Consider the following 21,700-nt stretch of genomic DNA (forward strand, 5'->3'; position numbering starts at 1 on the left):
AGGACTTCAGAGCAGCGAGGACAACTGCGCACCCTGCTGGCGGGAAGTTCCTCGGACTTCAGAGCAGCGAGGACAACTGCGCACCCTGCTGGCGGGAGCACCACCTGCGACCCGCTTCTAGCAGGCGGCTCCCGCCTCTTCATCAGGCTGAGAAATCCTGTGCTTTTGAGATGGAATTTCACATTTAGAAATCTCAGGGGGAAAAAACGAACAAAAATTATTTACAAAATCAAATTTTTCACAGTGTCACTGATGTGCAAACAAAGAAGCATTAAAATGCTGCTCATGAAAAATTTCTCATGAGTTGGGGAACGGTTTACAATTCTTTAAAACGTTTTAAAAAGCAGGGAGAGCCTTGGCCAGTTTGGCTCAGTGGTTAGAGCGTTGGCCCATGGACCAGAGACCTGGGTTCGGTTCCTGCTAAGGGCACGTACCTCAGTTGCAGTTTGTCCCTGGCCCAAGTTGGGGCCGTGTGGGTGGCAACCAGTCGATGTCGCTTTCACATCGATGTTTCTCTCCCTGTCCTCCCCCTCCGGCTCTGTCTGAAGATAAATGCAAAAATGTCCTCGGGTGAGGATTTAAAAAAAGAATAAAATAAAAAACAAAAAGCAGGGAGAACACAAATCTGTATCCAAAATACAATATATCAACAATTTAACACAGACGTGCATATAAATTCACATGTATAGCCCTGGCCAGTTTGGTTCAGCGGTTTGAGTGTCAGCCTGCAGACCAGAGAGTCCTGGGTTTGGTTCCTGCTAAGGACACATACCTCGGATGCAGTTTGTCCCCAACCCCGGTTGGGGTCGTGTGGGTGGCAGCCACTCGATGTGTCTCTCACATCAATGTTTCTCTCTCTCTCTTCCTCCTTCTCTCCCTCCCGCTTTATCTGAAGATAAATGCAAAAATGTCCTCAGGTGAGGATTAAAAAAAAAAAATCACAGGTGTAAACACACGTCCACAAAGACAAACAGAAAGGAAGTCGTCCCAGATGCAAACTGTTTATCACTGAGCAGGGCTGTTCTTATGCTTCCTTAAATGTTTGTTTTTATATTTCTGCAACGTGTATGAACTGTATTCTTTCATACTCAAAACAGAATACAAACTCTTTAATAAAGTTAACTCCCTCCCCCAAAAAAGACAAAAAATTAAGCATGAGGTATGCTGGGTATTTTGAAATTAACTTATACCTTAAAACCTCAAATTTGAAATATCTGCTCTCCTAAGTCAACTTCTCCAAATAGCTTAAAAGAAACCAACCAAAAAACCAAAGGAAAGCATTTGCGATGACCCGCCCCACCCAGTTAGCACTCACCTGTCTGCAATGCTTGATGGCTTATCACCAATGGGGACCAGCATTCCGCCCCAGAGAGACGCTGAAAAGACCTATTGAAATAGAAACAAACCGTTTTCTCGCAGGGGCTCTCACCGCCATGGGCCTCAGCAGACAAGGTGCAGGAGACCTGGCCCCTGGCCGCTGTGGGGAAGAGGCCGGGAGGGGCACAGGCTACTGGAGACCATCAGGCTCGTGCAGCTGAAGAACCAGTCCTCAGTGTTTTGTGAATACTTTAACAAACTGCACCTCCAAATATCAGATAAAGATACACCAAACACAAACAAGAAACAAGCCAAACCCCAGGGAGGGCCTAGCTTCCACTCCGACACAGTGGGACAGCATACTTGACAGGGAAGGGAGACCAGGCCAGCAAGGGATTCTGCCCCAGCCCAGGTCGCTCTGACTTGGCCTCAAAACGATGGAGGACGAAGGGCACGCAGCATTGCAGGCAGAGGTTACGATGCTCCTAAATTGAGAAATGCGGAGACACGCAGCTCCCCACCCGACCTCAGAGACAGAGCACTCTCTAGAACAGGTCAGGGGCATGGCCCAATCTTCACGCCCACGTAACACGCCGCACAAAACCTGCCCGACAACCCCTCAAGCCACCACAGCTCTCTAGGCTCATCTCACCCCGTCTTCCTGGCACTGACCCCCATATCTCCTGAGCACAGTTTTCTTGCTCATCTCGTGTCCTCTCTCTGACATGCACATTCCTCTGTCCTTCAAAGCAGCTCGGACACCTCCTTTCTGGAGCTTTGTAAGAAGGGTCAGAGGTGAGTCCTAGGATGGGCAGCGGGCAGAGGGGGCCACACTGGACAGTCTGTTCTGATGGACACGGCTACTTTGAGCCTGGCGTCCCAGAGATGCTACCGAGAGAAGCGAGGGGCCAGAGCTCCGAATGCTCTGGGAGGGCCCCTCACCCGCTCACACCATTCTGGACAGGAGCAAGAAGGGAACCGGAGCGGGTCACCTGGCAGGGCCCAGGCATCGTCGTAAGATGGCTTCGCAGGCCCGATGTCAGCAGATCGCAGGAGGCAGAGCCCCTGGTTCTCCTGTCCTCCTCCCTCGAACCATCACCCTTGGCCCGAGAGCAGGCCTTAGAACTTACTGCACACCGAAAATAGTCCCAGCCTGCCCCACATCCCTGCTGACCTCAGTGACCCAGTCACCCCTCAAACACCAACTCCCAATCCCTCTACACCACGGGGACTGTGACCCCCCCCAGTCCTCTCACGTCCTCAATCCCCTCCTTCCCCAGCTGAAATCCACGGCCCATCACTACCTCACCCACCTGCGTTCGCCTCACCTGTGTCTCACCTGGCCACCCCCAGGTCTGGTCAACGCCCCTCTCCGCTCCCTCAGCTGGACCTGCACAGCCACGGGGCAGGGGCACATGCCACATGCAGTGGCTCCTTTTAAACCGGACTCTGGCCTCTGACAGGCCCTGGGAGCTGCCTGGCTGTGCCCCCCATTCCCCTCCCTGCTCGCCCCTCTCCAACTTGGCCCTGCCCTCCACACGCCAGCACCGCCTCCGCCTCCACTGACAGAACCCCGAGACCCCGAGTGCCCCCACACCCCCTCCCACACCCCGCCCTCCACTGACAGAACCCCGAGACTCCCACTTCTCCGCCCTCACCCCGCCCTCCGCTGACAGACCCCCGAGACCCTGAGCGCTCCCACTTCTCCGCCCACACCCCGCCCTCCGCTGACAGACCCCCGAGACCCCGAGCGCCCCCACTGCTCCGCCCGCACCCCGCCCTCCCCTGACAGACCCCCGAGACCCCGAGCGCCCCCACTTATCCGCCCGCACCCCGCCCTCCGCTGACAGACCCCCGAGACCCCGAGCGCCCCCACTTCTCCGCCCGCACCCCGCCCTCTGCTGACAGACCCCCGAGACCCCGAGCGCCCCCACTTCTCCGCCCGCACCCCGCCCTCCGCTGACAGACCCCCGAGACCCCGAGCGCCCCCACTTGTCCGCCCGCACCCCGCCCTCCGCTGACAGACCCCCAAGACCCCGAGCGCCCCCACTTCTCCGCCCACACCCCGCCCTCCACTGACAGACCCCCGAGCGCCCCCACTTCTCCGCCCACACCCCGCCCTCCTGCAGGCAGCTCGCATGCTCCTGGCCAGCCGGGCCCTCCTCTGCGTCAGGACCCTCTGCTTCGGGCCTCACCTGGCTCCTGGTCACCCCTGCCAGCCCCAGGCGGCTGAGCGCGCCCCTCTGGCAGTCCCGCCCCACCCCTTCCCCCTCCTCCCCCTCGCAGGAGGGCTCCTCCCTCCTCTTCTCATCCCTCCCACTGTCTTTACAGAGAAGTCGCTTTTGCTTCGGATAGCCACCACTTTTCCAGGAATGTCCTTCTTCTCGGGGAGCAGGACCTGATCCCACTGCATGGAGCCATTCTCTTTCACGCACCCCGAGACTGTCCTGTCTGTCCAGGTTCGCAGTGAGCACATGACAAACCCTAAGGCTGGCTCTCAAGCTGGGTGCCTAGCACCATTCGACACATTCTCTGCCCTCACACACCCTCCGACCCCCACCCTCTCAGGCCGCCACCTCCCGACCTGTCCATGTCCGCGCCGCGTGTCCTAGGGCTCGGCCCAGAGACAGCTTGTCTTCTGTCCACACCCGCGGTGCCATCTGCCAGGCGCTGTGGCCACCACCTAGATGCAGACACCTGGCCTGTCCATCACAGTCTGACCGCCCCCTCAACTCCACTCACCACCTCGCCACCAACTCAACAGCTCAATGGGGCCCCACCCCACCTTGCCCTCGGCCCAGCTCCTCCGTCAACACCAACTCTGGAAACCACAACTCTGTTCTCAGGCTCAGAAACCTCATGACAGCACCCGCCGCGCCTTCTCCAGCCCCCCAGCTGTACCAGCTCTGCCCACACGGTGCACCCTCTGCTCCCCATGCTAGTGCCTCTGCGAGGTGCACCCTCTGCTCCCCAGGCTAGTGCCTCTGCGAGGTGCACCCTCTGCTCCCCGTGCTAGTGCCTCTGTGGGGTGCACCCTCTGCTCCCCAGGCTAGTGCCTCTGCGAGGTGCACCCTCTGCTCCCCAGGCTAGTGCCTCTGCGAGGTGCACCCTCTGCTCCCCGTGCTAGTGCCTCTGCGGGGTGCACCCTCTGCTCCCCGTGCTAGTGCCTCTGCGAGGTGCACCCTCTGCTCCCCGTGCTAGTGCCTCTGCGAGGTGCACCCTCTGCTCCCCAGGCTAGTGCCTCTGCGAGGTGCACCCTCTGCTCCCCGTGCTAGTGCCTCTGCGGGGTGCACCCTCTGCTCCCCAGGCTAGTGCCTCTGCGAGGTGCACCCTCTGCTCCCCGTGCTAGTGCCTCTGCGGGGTGCACCCTCTGCTCCCCAGGCTAGTGCCTCTGCAAGGTGCACCCTCTGCTCCCCGTGCTAGTGCCTCTGCAAGGCTACAGTCCCCAGCCTCCTGACCACCAGCGAGGCCCACTGGTCTCCTGAGCCTCCACTGTCCCCCCTGTCCCTCCACTGGCCACTAGTGATCATCTTCTCAAACAGGTGCCACACCGTCAGGCTCTCTCAGAAGGTTCCATGGCCCCCGCCCCCATTTCAGTGGAAACGAGAGGACTGGCCCCCACCCTCAAGGGCCTCTGCTCCTGGCCCACCTCTGCCCTCACCGCTGCTCCCCGTTCCCTCACTGTGCCTTGTCACACAGCCCCGGTGGTCCTGGGACCTCCAAGGTGAGGCTGTATGGTCAGCAGAGACGTCATCTCAACAAAATAATTTACATAAATCCACATGTAACTTGGGAAACCACTCTGCAAATAAACTGGGCTACATCGATATCTGGAGCATTTGCTCCCTTGTGATGCTCCCCCTCACTCCTACCAGCGTCTGCTTGTAGTTCATTGTGTTGCATCGACCCCTAGCAGGCTGAGAGAGACAGCAACTCTGCCCTATCACACAGCCCCTATGGTCCTGGAACTTCCCGCACTCCTGCCCCCGTACAGAAGGCTGGCCCCTCACCCTGCCCTGTCACAGCACCCCAGTGCTCCTGGATCCTGCCGGCACTCCTGCCCCCGTATGGATGGCTGCCCCTCACCCTGCCCTGTCACAGCACCCCAGTGCTCCTGGATCCTGCCGGCACTCCTGCCCCCGTATGGATGGCTGCCCCTCACCCTGCCCTGTCACAGCACCCCAGTGCTCCTGGAACCTGCCGGCACTCCTGCCCCCGTATGGATGGCTGCCCCTCACCCTGCCCTGTCACAGCACCCCAGTGCTCCTGGAACCTGCCGGCACTCCTGCCCCCGTATGGATGGCTGGCCCCTCACCCTGTTCTGGGCTGTGTGGAGATGCTGCCTTACCAAAGACACCTTCCCTGACTATCTCAAATAAGACAGCACCCCCTTTGGGCCACGTTCTATCCTTCATGACACCTGCCAAACGACATACACGGGTACTAGCTTGTGGGCCTCCCTTCGCTAGAATGTGAGAGCAGGAACCGTGTTTCAGTTGCTGAGATAGCTTTACTGCGCAGACAGTGCCTGGCAGCCGGCATCTATGTGGTGGATGGGAAGGTGGATGGGAAGGTGGATGGGAGGGTGGGTGGGTGATACCTGGAGCTAAACACGGTATTAGGACAGCGGAGAAGCCCCACCACCTGGGTCTGGGAGGTCAGAGGAAGCCCGCAGGAGACACACCTGTGCCCGTCTTCAAGGCAGGGAGCAAGAGGCCAAGTGAGCAGGTGCCAGGAAGCAAGAGGGAGCCCAGCCCCTCTGGGAAACGAGTTCTGCACAGCTGGAGCCTGGGGCAGGGGAGGGGGGACACGACGGGACCCAAGGCTGCAGGCGCCGTGCCGGCCGCACAGGCTGGACGCAGGAGATCGAAGCTGTCAGGTCCCCAGGGTGGAGAAGGGGAGCGGTGGGGGACTCGGCAAACAGCGACATCACTGCCGGGTGAGCGGAGCGACAGCAGCGGCACACAGGCGACGGCGCAGGGGAGAAGACACAGGCCCTGCTGCTCGGAGGCTTCGAGGGGGAGCACTCAGAGCAGCAGGGAGAAGGTCAAGGGCAGCTGGCTGAAGGGCTGAGCAGGTCAGTGGGATCAGGAGCCCAGATGCAGGGCCCAGATTCCGGGAGGGAAGCAACAGTGTGGACAAGTTGGATTTGAAGTCTGTAAGGAACAGAGTCGAACGCACAGGAGCACACGGGTCTGTGGCCCGGAAGGAGAGTGGGCACACTCGGGGGCGCACAGGTGGCAGAGCCACAGGGACAGCAGGCAGAGCAGAAACTTCTGCCAGAACCTGGGGAGACACCCAGGAGGTGGGCGTGCGGTGAGCCGAGGGCCCGAGGAAGAGGAGCCGACCTGCGGAAGCAGTGTGGCCATGACGGGTCAGCTGGGGACAGCAGCAGGTGCTGCGGAGCCAGCAAGGGGAGGGAAGGGGCGGGGAGCTCACGCCTGGGGAAGAGCAGGGCAGAGAGCTGGGACCAGCCTCGAGGGCTGACAGTGCGGGACGGGCCAGGAGCCACGGGAAATAACCTCGCGTGAACTGTCTACAAGGACGCTTGTGCCACGTCATCGAAACTCAGTCCTTGCCCCAAGTTCTCAGGCAGCTGAGGGCACAGGCAGCAGAGGAAGGCGGAGACCTGTCCCCAGTCCCCTGGGGGCTGGGGAGACTGGAGATGAGCCAGGGCTCCTCTGCCCAGTCAGAATCTGGCCTCTTACTCCTCACTCCTGAGTGAGTGGAAGGAACTGAACCAAAGTGGATGCGAGACTAAAAACAAACATTGCTGGAAGCACCCAGGGCCCTGAAGACCGGCCGACTAAGGTGAAGGCTCCGCGTTTCTCTGGAAGTGACACGAGGGAGGGAGGTGGTTTCCTCCAGCCACAGCTCCTTGACCCCAGTGACGTCAGGAAGGCGCACCCTACGGCCTTGTGACTTGCTGTGAGTGGTCCCAGATCCCTTTCGAAGAGAACAGCTACGCCTTGTCCCAGAGAACCTTCGGCCTTGGGACATCTAGAAAGCAAGCCCTGCGGTGCTGAGCACTCGTGTCCTGGCTTCCACTTCTGTGCTCTGGGCGCTTGGAACCTGAGCGCCCAAACACCAGGCATGAAATGCAGGTGACAACACTCGGGCCAGGGACTCACCGTGTCAAGTAGCAGCTGTTTATTCAGCTGAAGCTCAAAGTCCTCTTTTATGAAGCTCACATCCCCTCCGGTGTAGCCGGCCAGCTCCTGTGGGGAGGAAGCACGGTCAAGCGGAGCAGACTCACCACACAGGTTACTGAACAACCTCCCCGCAACCACCGTTCCACTCTGCTGTTTGCATTTTTAGAAAAGCAACAGACCACTTCTGTCCCCTAGAAGCTGTGAACAGCTTGTTCTAGGTGGTACCGGGGGCCTTGGGACAGAATCATCAAACATACTGAGTATCCAGAGTCCGTTAGTCCCACGTGAGAACAAGACGCTGGCAACGGGAGCATCTCATTCAGAGTGTGTGTGGCTGATATGGCTGGTTTGGCCCAGTTAACGATTGAAGAAAACCTGCCAATCCTTCCCTTTCCCGGCCTGGCACGTTGCAGTGTCTGATGTCCAGCGGCTCCTGACACTGAGATCAGGCAGACGGAGCCGCAGGCCCCACGCAGCCTGGCCAGCCTGGCCCGACACCGCGGCCTGGCCCTGCAGGCCCATGTGTTACCAGCCCTGCTTTAAGTTCTTTCGTGGGAAACCACTCACACCAAAGCACAACCTTCCTCCTGGGCCTGGTAAGTGACACCAAAGAGGCTGGAGGTCATGCTCGCTCTGGGTGAAGGCAACAGACTGAACCCTGAGAGTAGACCGACACCCTCCAAGCCACCCTAGAATGACTCTTACAATGAAAGGGAAACAGCCGATGTTAAAACGTGACTCCCACCCTGCCCGCTTTGGCTCAGTGGTTAGAGCGTTGGCCTGTGGTCCAGAGAGACCCAGGTTCGGTTCCCACTGAGGGCATGTACCTCAGTTGCAGTTTGTCCCCGGCCCTGGTTGGGTCGTGCAGGTGGCAACCACTCGATGTGTCTCTTTCACGTTGATGTTTCTCTCTCTCCCCCTCCCACTCTATCTGAACAAAAAAATGGAAAAATGTCCTTGGGTGAGGATTAAAAAAAAGAAAGACAACGTGACTCCCCACCCCCAGCATCCCGAGCGTGCAGGGGGCACAGGGGAAGGAACACTACCTGGTTAACTTTCAGCAAAGCCCCTCTTCTGGGTAAGATAGAAGAGTTCCGAGAGTCGATGACCATGGCGTGCTGCAAGAAATTGGTACCGGGGCGTTTTCATTTCAAACAGGTCCACGAGATAGCAACCCTCACCGAGCGCTAACTACACACTAGGCATGGTGCTGAGCACTCGAACCCTTACATCACACATCTTTAGGAAGACCCCGTGAGGAAGGCAGGGTCGTCACCCCATGTTACACAAGAGGAAACTGAGAGCAAGGGACTAACAGTTCTTGTTCATTAGGGGGCAGGTTGGGGCCCCATCACTGGGTCCCTTCTCTCGAGGAGCTTGACACCCCAACCAAGGTTGGCTCAGCAACTTCCAGCTAAGCTCCAGTCGGCTCTTAGGCATACCTTGGCCCGTTAGCACCAATGTTATTTAAAAAAATAAAAATAGGTAGCGTCCATAAATTGAGTGACCAGGACGCACCACTCCTGCCACCCAATCTGTGACGCTTGTCTATCCGTCCCGGTGTTGACGAGGGATACTTCCAACATCCAAATATCCACTCGCACAAGGAAATCCTTACCGAGAGAGAGGACTTCAGAGAGTGGCCGCTTTCTTGTCGGACGGCAAAAGACGCGGTCCTGGAGAGGCAGCCCAGCTCCCGCCACACCCCTTCCCACTTGACGGTGTGGCTGGTCCTCCATATGGGGAACTGCAAGCACACGAGAGTCACCTCGTGCAGGACGACTCGCTGCCCGAAGCAGGCTCAGAACGGGCTTCCTCACACTATTAACTGACTGCATATGTGAGATCCTTGTTGTAATGCTGGGCGGGAGGGAGACAGAGAGTGGGAAGGAGCAGAGAAAGGGGGCAGAAAGCTGTGATCAAAGGAAACACTGCTGGCCGGACTGCTCTGGGGAGGGTGCGGCTCATGGGTCTGGAAGCAGAACACAGTCTGGAACTGACAGGCTCCCTCTCCAGCCCGAGGACACTCTGGCACACCCACGCGGTCCTCCCAGCCCGCCTGAGGCCAGGCTGGTGACCGAGATGCACACATCAGCCCCTGGAGAGGAGCGAGGAGACGAGGTGGCATAGGCGTGGAGAGCACCCTTCCTGCGGCCAGAAGCCTGCGTCCAGGCGGGACAGCGGTCTTCGCTCTCTCGCCCAGGTGCTGCTGGCGGCCTCAGTGTAACACGACCTTACAAGGAAGCCGGCACGCCCCGCCCCAGGGAGCCCACGTCAGGGTTCCTCTGGGGCTTGCAGGCCTGCGAGAGACCTTCAGGCCCAGACACCCCATCTGTTGTCAGGGTGAGAACTTGGGGCACCCACCTCGACACGCTTCTCATCAAACCCCCATAAGGCACTGTGCTGGGCACCGGGGGCAGCCTGTTTACCTGCCTTTGCTGCACCCGGGGCCCCCGAGACTCAGCTCTTCCCCAGGCGGCTGCGGAAGGTGCAGAGCTGGCCTAAGTCATCTCGCCTTCCTCGGCAGGCCCCTCTGCACGAGACGCACTGCCCCTCAGAGGACACGCGTCTCATGTCCTCATGGTCAGGAGGACGAGGCGGGCGCAAGGCACCGTTCTATCTGTGCAGTCAGCCCGGGTTCATGTTGGCACCGAGCACAAGTAGGAAAAGGTCCCTCCAGGGGCTTGTCTCTCAGCCTCAGGCTTAGAAAAAAGAGATGCAAGGGGACACGGGAGAAGGACGGGAGCCACAACGCCAGTGGCCACTGGAGACCCGCCAGGGTGGGGACTGGGGAGCAGCGTCTGCCGTGGGGCCCAGCACGGGGCAGAGGCGCCTGGAGCTCGCCCTTCAGACCACGACAGACGGCCACACGCAGAACCGCAACGGGGTGCAGATGCGTCCCAGCCCGAGCCCTGCCCACCTGGCCTTCCCGTCTCCCTGGCCTCGGTCTGCAGGTGAGACACACGAGTGACTGACGAGTGCCCAGGCCCCGGGTGCCGGGTCAGGCTCAGGCAGGGACTCGGGCTTCAGTGGGGTTCTCAGACCCAATCCGGGGGGATGTGTGGGGGGGACTAAAACCGAGTCCTGGGCCCTGTTCCCAGAGATTTTTTTTTTTTATCCTCACCCAAGGACATTTTTCTTTTTTCTTTTTTTTCCTTTTTTTGTTCAGATAGAGTGGGAGGGGGGGAGAGAGAGAGAAGCATCGACGTGAAAGGGACACATCGAGTGGCTGCCACCCACACAACCCAACCGGGGCCGGGGACAAACTGCAACCGGGTACGTGCCCTCAGCGGGAACTGAGCCCGGGCCTCTCTGGACCGCAGGCCGACGCTCCAACCACTGAGCCAACCGGCCAGGGCTTGGGGTTTCTATTTCTGACCAGCTTGCGGCAAGGCCAATGCTGCAGGTCTGAGGACCACCCTGGGGGAACTGCTTCGATTGACTAAAGCCTAGGACAGGAGAGGAATAGGAACATGGGTAGAAAGAGGGGAGCCCTGGCCAGTTTGGCTCAGAAGTTAGAGCGCTGGTCCACGGACCAGAGACCGGGGTTCGGTTCCCGCTAAGGGCACGTACCTCAGTTGCAGTTTGTCCCCGGCTCCAGTTGGGGTCGTGTGGGTGGCAGCCACTGGATGTGTCTCTCTCACATGGATGTTTCTCTCTTTCTCTTCCTCCCTCTCTCCCTCCCACTCTATCTGAAGATAAATGCAAAAATGCCCTTAGGTGAGGATTAAAAAAAAGGAGGAGGGGAAAGAGCAGGCTCATCTTCAAGCCACAACGCGGCCAGAGGAATGCAGTTCCCTGAGCTGCACTCGGCAGGTCCCGCTGGAAGTGAACCTGAGTGTGCGCCAACAGCGAGGCAATCGGCCAGCTATCACAGGTTCCGGATCTTAGCACAGGAGGAGGGACAAACAGGTGGCACCTTAGGAAGTCAGGAGCACAGAGGAAACCTGACTGGGTCAGAGAAGCTGCCACCGGGCACATTAGCCACTCTGGCCTCGGCAGCTGGGCCCATGAAGAGGCGCCTGGCCAGGAGGGCAAAGTGCAGAGGGTGACCCAGCCACCACGCCGGCCCACCCGCCCCCCAGCGCTAGACCGCTGCCAGGTCTGAGTTCTCCCTGCCCCGCGCCCCTCCTGCGGTCTCCCGGGGTGCACGGAGGGAGGACGGAGAGCTACTCACACTGTATTCGGCGGACACGCCCCTGTCGGTCTCCCGAAGTGAGCTCCACGGGAACTGCCCAGTCACCTTATACAAGTTCACGGAGAAGCTAGGAGGCAATGGGACAGGGCCTGAGCAGCCGAGACAGCGGCTGCAACCTGCACACAGAGCAACAGACGTGAAAATGCACGTGTGGGCTCGTCTTCACAAGGAATGCCCCGCGGGCAGTACCCCCGCTGGGGCAGACGGTTCTATGCGGTCTCCGTTCACAAGCAGCCAGCCACTCTGACCTCACACTAGCACCGCACTCAAGGCCTGTCTGCTTCCTACTCTGACTTCACACCAGCCACGCACTCAGGGCCTGTCTGCTTCCTACTCTGACTTCACACCAGCACCGCACTCAGGGCCTGTCTGCTTCCTACTCTGACTTCACACCAGCCACGCACTCAGGGCCTGTCTGCTTCCTACTCTGACTTCACACCAGCACCGCACTCAGGGGCCTGTCTGCTTCCTACTCTGACTTCACACCAGCACCGCACTCAGGGCCTGTCTGCTTCCTACTCTGACTTCACACCAGCCACGCACTCAAGGCCTGCCTGCTTCCTACTCTGACTTCACACCAGCCACGCACTCAAGGGCCTGTCTGCTTCCTACTCTGACTTCACACCAGCCACGCACTCAAGGGCCTGTCTGCTTCCTACTCTGACTTCACACCAGCCACGCACTCAAGGGCCTGTCTGCTTCCTACTCCGACTTCACACCAGCCACGCACTCAAGGGCCTGTCTGCTTCCTACTCTGACTTCACACCAGCCACGCACTCAAGGGCCTGTCTGCTTCCTACTCCGACTTCACACCAGCCACGCACTCAAGGGCCTGTCTGCTTCCTACTCTGACTTCACACCAGCCACGCACTCAAGGGCCTGTCTGCTTCCTACTCTGACTTCACACCAGCACCGCACTCAAGGGCCTGTCTGCTTCCTACTCCGACTTCACACCAGCACCGCACTCAAGGGCCTGTCTGCTTCCTACTCTGACTTCACACCAGCCACGCACTCAAGGGCCTGTCTGCTTCCTACTCTGACTTCACACCAGCACCGCACTCAAGGGCCTGTCTGCTTCCTACTCTGACTTCACACCAGCCACGCACTCAAGGGCCTGTCTGCTTCCTACTCTGACTTCACACCAGCCACGCACTCAAGGGCCTGTCTGTTTCCTACTCTGACTTCACACCAGCACCGCACTCAAGGGCCTGTCTGTTTCCTACTCTGACTTCACACCAGCACCGCACTCAAGGGCCTGTCTGCTTCCTACTCTGACTTCACACCAGCCACGCACTCAAGGGCCTGTCTGCTTCCTACTCTGACTTCACACCAGCACCGCACTCAGGGCCTGTCTGCTTCCTACTCTGACTTCACACCAGCACCGCACTCAAGGGCCTGTCTGCTTCCTACTCTGACTTCACACCAGCCACGCACTCAAGGGCCTGTCTGTTTCCTATTCTGACTTCACACCAGCCACGCACTCAAGGGCCTGTCTGCTTCCTACTCTGACTTCACACCAGCACCACACTCAAGGCCTGTCTGCTACCTACTTTCTTTCGAAGTGTCCAGGCTGTGGCTTGAAGAAGGACAGGCCGTAGGAGGTCTCCTTTGTGCCGTAGGAAAACTGGAAGGTCACCTTTTCTGCGCGGCCAAGCAGATTGGGGAGCTTGAGGCCAAGCACCTGGGGAGACAAAAAGACAGTGGAGTTCAGTGAAGGAAGGAGATGTCTCGAGATGCACCAGGCTGAATAAGGCGCCCTCCTAAAAGAGGACACAAACATTGACTGAGACCTGGCCGCAATCATCTGTGACTGCTCACTCCATACGACCCATCTCTGCTGCATGCCCGTGCCCCGCGCACTCGGCGGGCCGATTTGAGGGCAGCTGCACTGGTCAACTTCACCGGGAGGCTCAGGGAAACCAACTCCGTGGGTTTGGAGTTCAGGGAAATTTGAACAAGAAATGTCATATGAACACCCCCAACTCATTCCTAATTCACTACTAACATTAATCTTGTTTTCAAATAATCCAAAACATCACGACCCATTCTAAGAGGACTACTGAGAAGCCACGGGTCACCCCACAAGCAAAGGAGGGGGGAGGCTTGGAAGCTGCTGTCAGACTTCAGAGCAGCGCTCACAGCGCGTGACTGCGGTCCCCGCGAGGGTGCGGAGTCCTACCATGCTGCCTTCGTTGTTCCCGACCATGGTGTTGTAGCTGCCCGTCACCCGCCTCAGTTCAGTTACTTCAAAGGTAACGTCTAACCCGTTTGGAAGTGCGTCATCACCTGGGTGAGAGAAAAGACTCAGCAATGAGACGGACAGAACACGTACTTCCATTTTAGGTCCTACTGCTAAGGAGCACCCTGAAGCTGTGTTCATGTTAAGCCTCCTGTGGGGATCACGCTGTTCTTTCAACTTCAGGAACACGGCCACTCTGCACCCACGCCTGTCGGCCAAGCACCGTCCCGCACAGATCACGGCAGCAGGCTGGCTGCAGGGCCACCCCGGCAGCACCGCCACTCAGCATCCACGCCTGTCGGCCAAGCACCGTCCCGCACAGATCACGGCAGCAGGCTGGCTGCAGGGCCACCCCGGCAGCACCGCCACTCAGCATCCACGCCTGTCGGCCAAGCACCAACCCGCACAGATCACGGCAGCAGGCTGGCTGCAGGGCCACCCCGGCAGCACCACCACTCAGCACCCAGTCCTGCTTCTGCTCTCCTGTCAGGGAGGGCCTCGGACGTATCTGGGGCCTCAATTTAACTGACATTAAAAAGTGGAATTCATGTGACAAGAGGGACTCTAGTCACCCTGAAAGAGAAGCAAGAGGCACGAACAAATGCAGGAGGTGACTATGTTTGTCCTTCTCCAAGCTAGGGGTGCAGTGCCTGGGGGTGATTGCTGTCGAATTCGGCGCAGCTGCCTCATTACCCACCACGGGCCTGGGGTGCAGAGGACCAGGGCTGAGCTCTGCAGGGCGTGGGCCCCCCACAGGAAGGGGGGCGGGCTCCGACCCTGGCTGGACAGGAGATGCTCCTGGAAGCTGTCAAGCTCACAGACACCCGGCACTGGCTCCCGACACTGATGCAGCTGGTCGGGGTGGCGTGCCGGCACCGATTTTCTCCTTTCTAATTAATAGGTGTTACTGTTTAAAGCAGTTTTAGCTTCGTTGAAAAACTGAATACACAGTAGTTTCCACATAACCCTGTCCAAGCTCCTCGCACAGCCGTTATCACGTCCCGCACTAACGGGCTCCGTCACTGAGCCAGCAGGGACCGTGCTGTGAACTGGAGTGCAGTCTGCGTGAGGGGTCACGCGTGCTGCTGTGCGCACTCGGGCACTCCCGCCGCAGTCACAAGGACAGACCCACTGCCCTGAACGATCCTCTTTAAAGCTCCCGGGTAATTCCAGCGAGCGGCCAGGGTGGACTGCTGGCAGGCGTGGACCCGCTGACACGAACACGCCACCCTGACTGGCCACCAGGAGCAGCACTGCAGAGGGGTGCCAGGGGCCCCCGTCGCGCACTTGTTGACCTGGGGCACGTTAAACCTCTCCTGGCCTGTCCCCTTCGCTGACAACGACTCTTTCTGAAAGAGGGCTGGAGACACTTGACCAGGTTTCTGTGCGGCTCACCGGGATCCTGCCACAAGCCCATGTGTCGAGCTGGGCGCGGGCACGACGGGCACCAGAGGGCGCAGGGAGCTGCGTCTCTGCATCTCTCCCCTCGTTAAGCCAGCGGGCCTCCAACTTCAGCTGCATCAGTCACCTGGAGGGCTCGTCATGCCGGATTGCTGCCGCACCCCCAACATTTCCGCCAAGCCCCCAGGGAGGGCGGTGCTGCTGGTCTGGGACCACACTTCGAGAACCACTGTGAACCCTCAATTGCTGGCTGCGTACATGGCCACTGAGACTTTATTCCCCAGGCTCCCTGCACCAGATGTGGCACATGAGCAGCTCGGCCTGGCCGGGGATCAGAGGGGAGCTGCGTACACCGAGGGCAGGTGCTGAGGGAGCCCTTCACCCTCTTTCCCCCCTCCCTGATGCTGCAATGAGAGGGGTGGAGGCTGAGATGGTGCTCGGCCATCCCAGGGACCAGGGGACCCCGTGACATCATGGAAAACCACACCAGCCCCAGGGGACCTCAAGGAGCAGAGCTATGACACCAGCCTGACCGTCTGCCACAGCAAACAAGCAAATGAACACAAACAACAACAACCCTGACTGTAGCGCCCGCCTCTTCAAAGCAGTTAGACGGAGTCTGCAAGCCACCTGGACACCTGCTGGGCTGGGCAGCCCTGAGGGACGCCTGGCTCCCACCTCTGGGGTCCTTCTCAGATCGCTGGTGCCATCCAGGCGTTTGGAGGACCCTATCTTCAAAGTCTGCCAATCCCCCTCGGCCTGGCACACGAGTCCAGTTACTCAGAGGCCACTAACTGCCAAGCCCCGGCTGTTTGATAACCCCCAGGGCTACCCATCCCTGGCCGCACACACAGGTTCTGTGACCCTGGAGGACAGTGGGAGGGGGCGTCGTGGACATGCCACCCACAACATGTACCTTGACACGTATCAATCAAAACATCCACGTGTCTAAATATTCCCAGACGGAGCAGTTTTTCACGGGCTTCGTGAGATCTCCGCATTACCTATGAGAGAAAACAGAGAAGGTGTTTCTCTACGGTAGACACGTGGACAGTGGCCCTGTGTCCCGGCTGGCGGTTTCCCATCTGGGGCTGGTCACTGAGAAGAGACCACCACTGAGACCAGGAAGGAGACCACGCACTAAGGGGCAAGAAGAGATGCGATCAGAGCTCATGATACAACCCCTTCTGTAGAAACAAAAACCCAGATTACAATGCACACAACGCAGCAGGCTTTCCTGGAAGGAATCACAGCCAAGAGCTGGTTGCCGTCCGGGGAGAGGGAACCTCTCGTGCACACGCGTGCATTTGTAGGCTGTTTGAGTTTCCTAACGACCACTCTGCTGTTTCCTCTTCAGTCAAGAGCAGTCCTCTGATGCCAGGAGACCCCCTGGAGGGACAGTGGGAGGAGAAGGGTGAGGTCAGAAAGGGACTCAGGAAGGAGGCTGGGAAGGGCCTCGCGTCACAGCTGAGCTTAGATTTCACCCTGCAGGAAAAGGGGAGTTGCTGCAGGGTTGTCAGCAGGGAGAGACAGGATGGACATGTGGGTGAACATGGAGGAAGGAGAAGACTGGACAGAGAGGGAGGCGGAAGGGACCCCACAGCAGACCTGGTCAAGTCCAGGCCCCAGTGTTAGAGGGGAGACAGACGACACATTTCACAGGCAGGCGCCCGAGGACAACCACTCATTGGACAGAGCACCTGGGAGGAGAGCAGAGCCACAAGCGGTTGGCTCTGGGCTATCGCTTCGCGGTGCCATTAGAGAAGTCGGGGGTGGAGATGGGCAGAGCTGGGGGGAGAGACGAGGAGCACAGCTTCCAGCCGTGTACAGCTGGAGATGCTGTGGCAACTCCATGCGGAAAGGCTGAGTGGAAGCTGCCAGTGCAGGGCCAACGCTCAGCAGAGATCAAGGCTAGAAAGGAGGCTGAGAACCTCAGCAGAGGTTGTAGCTGAAATCGGGAGTGTGGATGCAATCACCCAGGAGACTGGTCCTCCTGGAAAACCCACACTTCAGGGTGGTCACAGGGAAAGAAGCTGACGACAGGGCCTGAGGTGAATGATGAGACACAGAAGCAGCCTAGGAGAGTGCGGGAAAGGAAACGTTGAGAACAGAGGATATAAATGCCTTCCAAAGAGAGTAAAGCAAGAAAAATATATTCGACGTGACAGTTATCATTTTTCAATATGCAAGAAGCTTATTAACAAAAGCCCAACGATCCAATGGGAAACAAAGACACCAGCAGGTAATTCACAAGAGAAATATGAATGGCAACAGACATGGAAACAGTGCTTAATCTCATTCATGATTAAAAAGTGCAAATTGATGTGGAGAGGAGGGTGTCAATAGGAGGCAAAAGGAGGGACATCTGTAATAAAAATAATTAATTAATTAAAATAAAGAAAAAGTGCAAATTGAAACGATGAGATTGTATTTTCCACCTAACAGGTTGGCAGGAAATTTTAGTGTGCAACTGCCGGTGTTGAGACAGAGCCTCTCACATGCTGCTGGCAGGGGCATGGCCTGGACGGATCCCTCTGGAAGGCAAGCTGGCACTGCTCACCCTGCAGAGCGCAGGCCCTCTGACCGGCAGCCCACTTGCAGGAATGCATCCTACAGAAACACCGGCACATGTACGCAAAGATGCTCACTGGCACTGTTCACAGGAGACGACTTACATCAATGCTCCCCCGCAGGAAACTTGACAACAAATGAAGGAAAAGCACGCGAGACCCCAAGCCGCTGGTGTGTGCAGATGTGGAAGCTCTCTGTGACGATCAACGATGTCAGACATGAAAGGTGCAGGGAGAGGTGGAGGCGGGACTGCTGCCTACAGGCTCGGCGTGTTCTGGCCTGCACGCCACTCCTGGCGGACGCCTGAGAGGCGCCGGGAGCCTCAGCCCGGCTTCCTCCGAAGGCTGGGAGGCTTGGGCCCGGCAGCGAGCGAAGGACCTACGGACCATTTCAACACCCTCCACTCCGTTAGACTGTTTTATGCTGTTTTTAAATTGTACTTATATATTAATCATCTTCTTAAATATTAACTTTTAAAAGTGGAAATGGCCGAACAGTGCGAAAGGTCAGGAAAATGGGGACTGAAAGGAGCCTCTCACCCTGGCCAGTGTGCCCAGTGGTCAGAGCGTCAGCCCTCGCAATGAAGGGTCACAGGTTTGACTCCCGGTCAGGGGCACGTACCTGGGGTACAGGTTGGATTCCTGGCCTAGTTGGGGCACATGAGGGGGACAACCAATCAATGTGCATCTCTCACATCAATGTTCCTCTCTCTCTTTCTCCCCCCTCTTCCCCTCTCACTCTAATAATCAATGGAAAAGAAGATCCTCGGGCAAGGATTAATAAAAAAAAAAGAAAAGAGAAAAGAAAGGAGCCACTGGCCCTGGCCACGAGGCAGCTGTGGTGACCTGCTGGCATGCAATGTGATTCCAAGGTCAGAAGGACAGAAGGAGCCCACAGAGGACAGAGGGTAGGTGACGGAACCCAGGAAAGAGACTGGAGAAATGAAGCAAGGGCCCAAGGGGGCAGCAGGGCAGGTGACAACCACGGGCCACCCCCAGGTCAGGAGAGCGCCGAGCAGGTGCAGGGAGGGCTCGGCACTCAGCCCAGCAGCCCCCCCAGCGCTGGGACAGCTGTAAGAACGCAGGGTGGGCCAGCCTCGGGAAGGACAGACGCCCTCTCAGGGAGGGGCGAGTGCCCATGTCAGTCTGCAGGACGCACCCAGAGAGCCGGGGGGCCGGTGCGGGAGGCCAGTGCTCCCTCCAGGGAGGGGCAAGGTCATCAGCAGGGGCCAGGGCGGGCGTGTAGCGGTGTGAGGACCCGGGAGTCACAGGACCTCCGGAAGAGAATGGAAAAGGTGCCAAGCCAAGAGAATACTTGCCTCAATAAGGTTTTTAGCCTTAAAAACGTCTCCGATTTCATACATGATGATATCATCTTTAGTCCTTCCGAGTCCATCAAAATGTACGTGCTGAACCACCACCTGGATGTGACAAGGGGACACAGACTGCTCAGGGTGACACGGGGCAAGAGGTCAGGCATCCAGGCTAAAGACAAATGTCTGAAATTCATTTCAAGGATTTTCCTTCAAGTTTAATAATCCACATTTATTAATCCCAGACTTTATTCTATGTATTTTTCATACTTTTTCATCTAACTGGTGACTTGAACTTACCCTTTGCTATGTCTGTACTTCCTGGGAATAAGGTCATCTGCATCCAGATGACCAGGGACCACGTCAGTCCTAAACCCAGCAGGCCCAGAGGTCCCCTATACGTCCTTTGCAACGTGCTCCCCGTGTACTGGCCCCTGGTGACGCTGACTGTGACCTGACCTCCACCGTGTGCACCTTGCCAGAGAGCTGGTGTGGACAACGGCACGGGAAATACTGACTCAGAGGGCCCCTCACCTCTGAGCACAGTGAATATGCAGTTGGTTATTTAATTTATTCAAGAAAAGTACACTGATCACCTCTGAGACAAGAGTTATTCTAAACACAGGATACAGCAGTAAACAAAACATAAATTCCTGCCTCAATGGAGCTTATATTTTAAGAAGGGAAAAAAGGGAAATATATATATATATATATATATATATGGTATAGTAAATGTTACTAAGCAACAGAAAAATAAAGCCGAGATGATAGGAAGTATTGGGGAAATTTGTAACTTATAGATGACTGGAATACTGCACAGAGATCATATTAATTTGAGAATTAATGGAAATATGCTTATATTTCTTCAGCTGTATTTAATTTCAAAAGCAACAAAATTTAGGAAAAGTTTCATTCAAGGCCCAAGGTCTTTTTTCTGGAAGCAGGGAATAGAGAATAAACTTAAACATAATTTGTTTATCTTTGAAATACTTTTCTTTTTAATGACATAAATACAAAATGTGTTTGTTTAAACCTCCCGCATAAATAATCAAGGAAAAGCCATATTTCTAAACCCAGAAACAATTTTTCTAAAGGACCAGTCTTTCTAAAATGTCGCTGGCTACAAACCAGACTTTGACGAAGTCCCGGAGAGGGGTCAATTCGTCCCCTCTCCCTACAGGTCTACGGAGGTGAGTGTTTCTAGTAGCAACTATGTCCAGCCCTTCAACAGAATACTCACATCTTTGTTTTCAAGAACTTCCTGTTTAGCTTCAGGTTCAACTTCAACAAATTCAGCTTCTTCTCCTAAGGCTCCAAAATCAGGTCCACTGGCTGGAAGAGGCTCCAAACTCTGAAAGGGAAGGAGGAACCACAGATAAATGCACTTATAACTTTAAAAAAAACCAAATCTTAGAGTTGTCTTTAGATAGTGCTCCCAAAAATTCAGTACCTTGCGGTTCCCTCCAGCGAGTGGGGGCAGGGGCAGGGTTGGGGGCACAAGGGCATAAGCTAATGTTGATGTACAAGTCTCACACTGTGGTAAGATCCTCGGTGTCCAGTGTATTATTAATAAACAAAACAAAGATGGATTTTTCAATTAACTAAAAGGATCAGGCATGAACCTATAATGACTGTCTCAAAGACATATATCAGGGAAAAGAAAAAAAAATGTTTTCCTGTTGTTAGAGAAAGTATCTTTATTTTTTAAATCAAATTGGATACATTCTAGGACAACTAATTACATTGACAACCCAAATTACTAAAATCTATTTTTCTGGACCCGGATAGATTTGTTTGGGTTCAGAGAGTCTCATTCACACATTTAGAGAAAACTGCGTATGTTCATAAAATGAGCCAGAGGTCACTTTCTTCAGTCTGACCTGACATTATCTCAAAAGCATTAAAGCGTCTTCTGAATAAGGGTTCGCAGGCTATGCCTCAGTTGATACTTCCGGGGAGACATAACAATAGTGTCCATGATCATATGCATGTAATATTATATATTACACACATGCTTGCTTAACCACAGGGATTCCCAGACACTGCCAGAATGGATTCAGAAGGTCCAGCGTGGCACCAGCTAAACGTGCAAACAGGCAAGTTTGGGGAAAACCATGTTAACTAGTTATCTGGCTGCTTCCTTACTCCAGCTCTTTAGAAATAAGCACTTTTAAGTGCACACAAGGTCTGACATCTGAGGCACACATAGCAGTGAGAACTCTGCGCCACTATCACCTTTTCCCAGGGATATTCAACAGCCTCTCATCACTGCACCCTTTATAACATCACTGGTTCTCTGGAAATATAATGACCTGACAGTACCATGTCCCCTTCCTCTCTCTGTCCTAAAAGACTTTATGATCCTCAAAGGTGCCTACAGGTTAGAATCCAGCTAGATGCCTCCACGAGGCACTCCACTCCCCGACCCTCACATTCGTGTTTGTGCACACCTAGTTCTCTCTGCCACAATAACTTCCCCTTAAGCAGCTTAAAAGGCCACCTTAAATGGC

General features: G+C 56.4%; 1 protein-coding gene across 3 annotated transcripts in view; it reads right to left on the minus strand.

Moving 5' to 3' along the window:
- Positions 1 to 21,700, minus strand: part of SAMM50 (SAMM50 sorting and assembly machinery component) — a 150,063-nt gene that overhangs the window by 9,896 nt on the left and 118,467 nt on the right. Inside the window, exons 2-11 of one of the 3 annotated variants that reach the window (XM_036252734.1) lie at positions 20,431 to 20,541; positions 19,197 to 19,298; positions 16,224 to 16,311; positions 13,847 to 13,953; positions 13,218 to 13,348; positions 11,647 to 11,734; positions 9,088 to 9,216; positions 8,516 to 8,587; positions 7,449 to 7,535; positions 1,316 to 1,386 (exon numbers count right to left, since the gene is read on the minus strand). In XM_036252734.1, the coding sequence (XP_036108627.1) occupies positions 1,316 to 1,386; positions 7,449 to 7,535; positions 8,516 to 8,587; positions 9,088 to 9,216; positions 11,647 to 11,734; positions 13,218 to 13,348; positions 13,847 to 13,953; positions 16,224 to 16,311; positions 19,197 to 19,298; positions 20,431 to 20,541 (986 nt within the window). The remainder of the gene's footprint in view (positions 1 to 1,315; positions 1,387 to 7,448; positions 7,536 to 8,515; positions 8,588 to 9,087; positions 9,217 to 11,646; positions 11,735 to 13,217; positions 13,349 to 13,846; positions 13,954 to 16,223; positions 16,312 to 19,196; positions 19,299 to 20,430; positions 20,542 to 21,700) is intronic. The other 2 variants (XM_036252735.1, XM_036252736.1) reach the window with 2 other exon arrangements.

This window comes from Molossus molossus, unplaced genomic scaffold (assembly GCF_014108415.1).
Source record: "Molossus molossus isolate mMolMol1 unplaced genomic scaffold, mMolMol1.p scaffold_m16_p_10, whole genome shotgun sequence".
In the NCBI taxonomy this organism is placed as follows: Eukaryota; Metazoa; Chordata; class Mammalia; order Chiroptera; family Molossidae; genus Molossus; species Molossus molossus.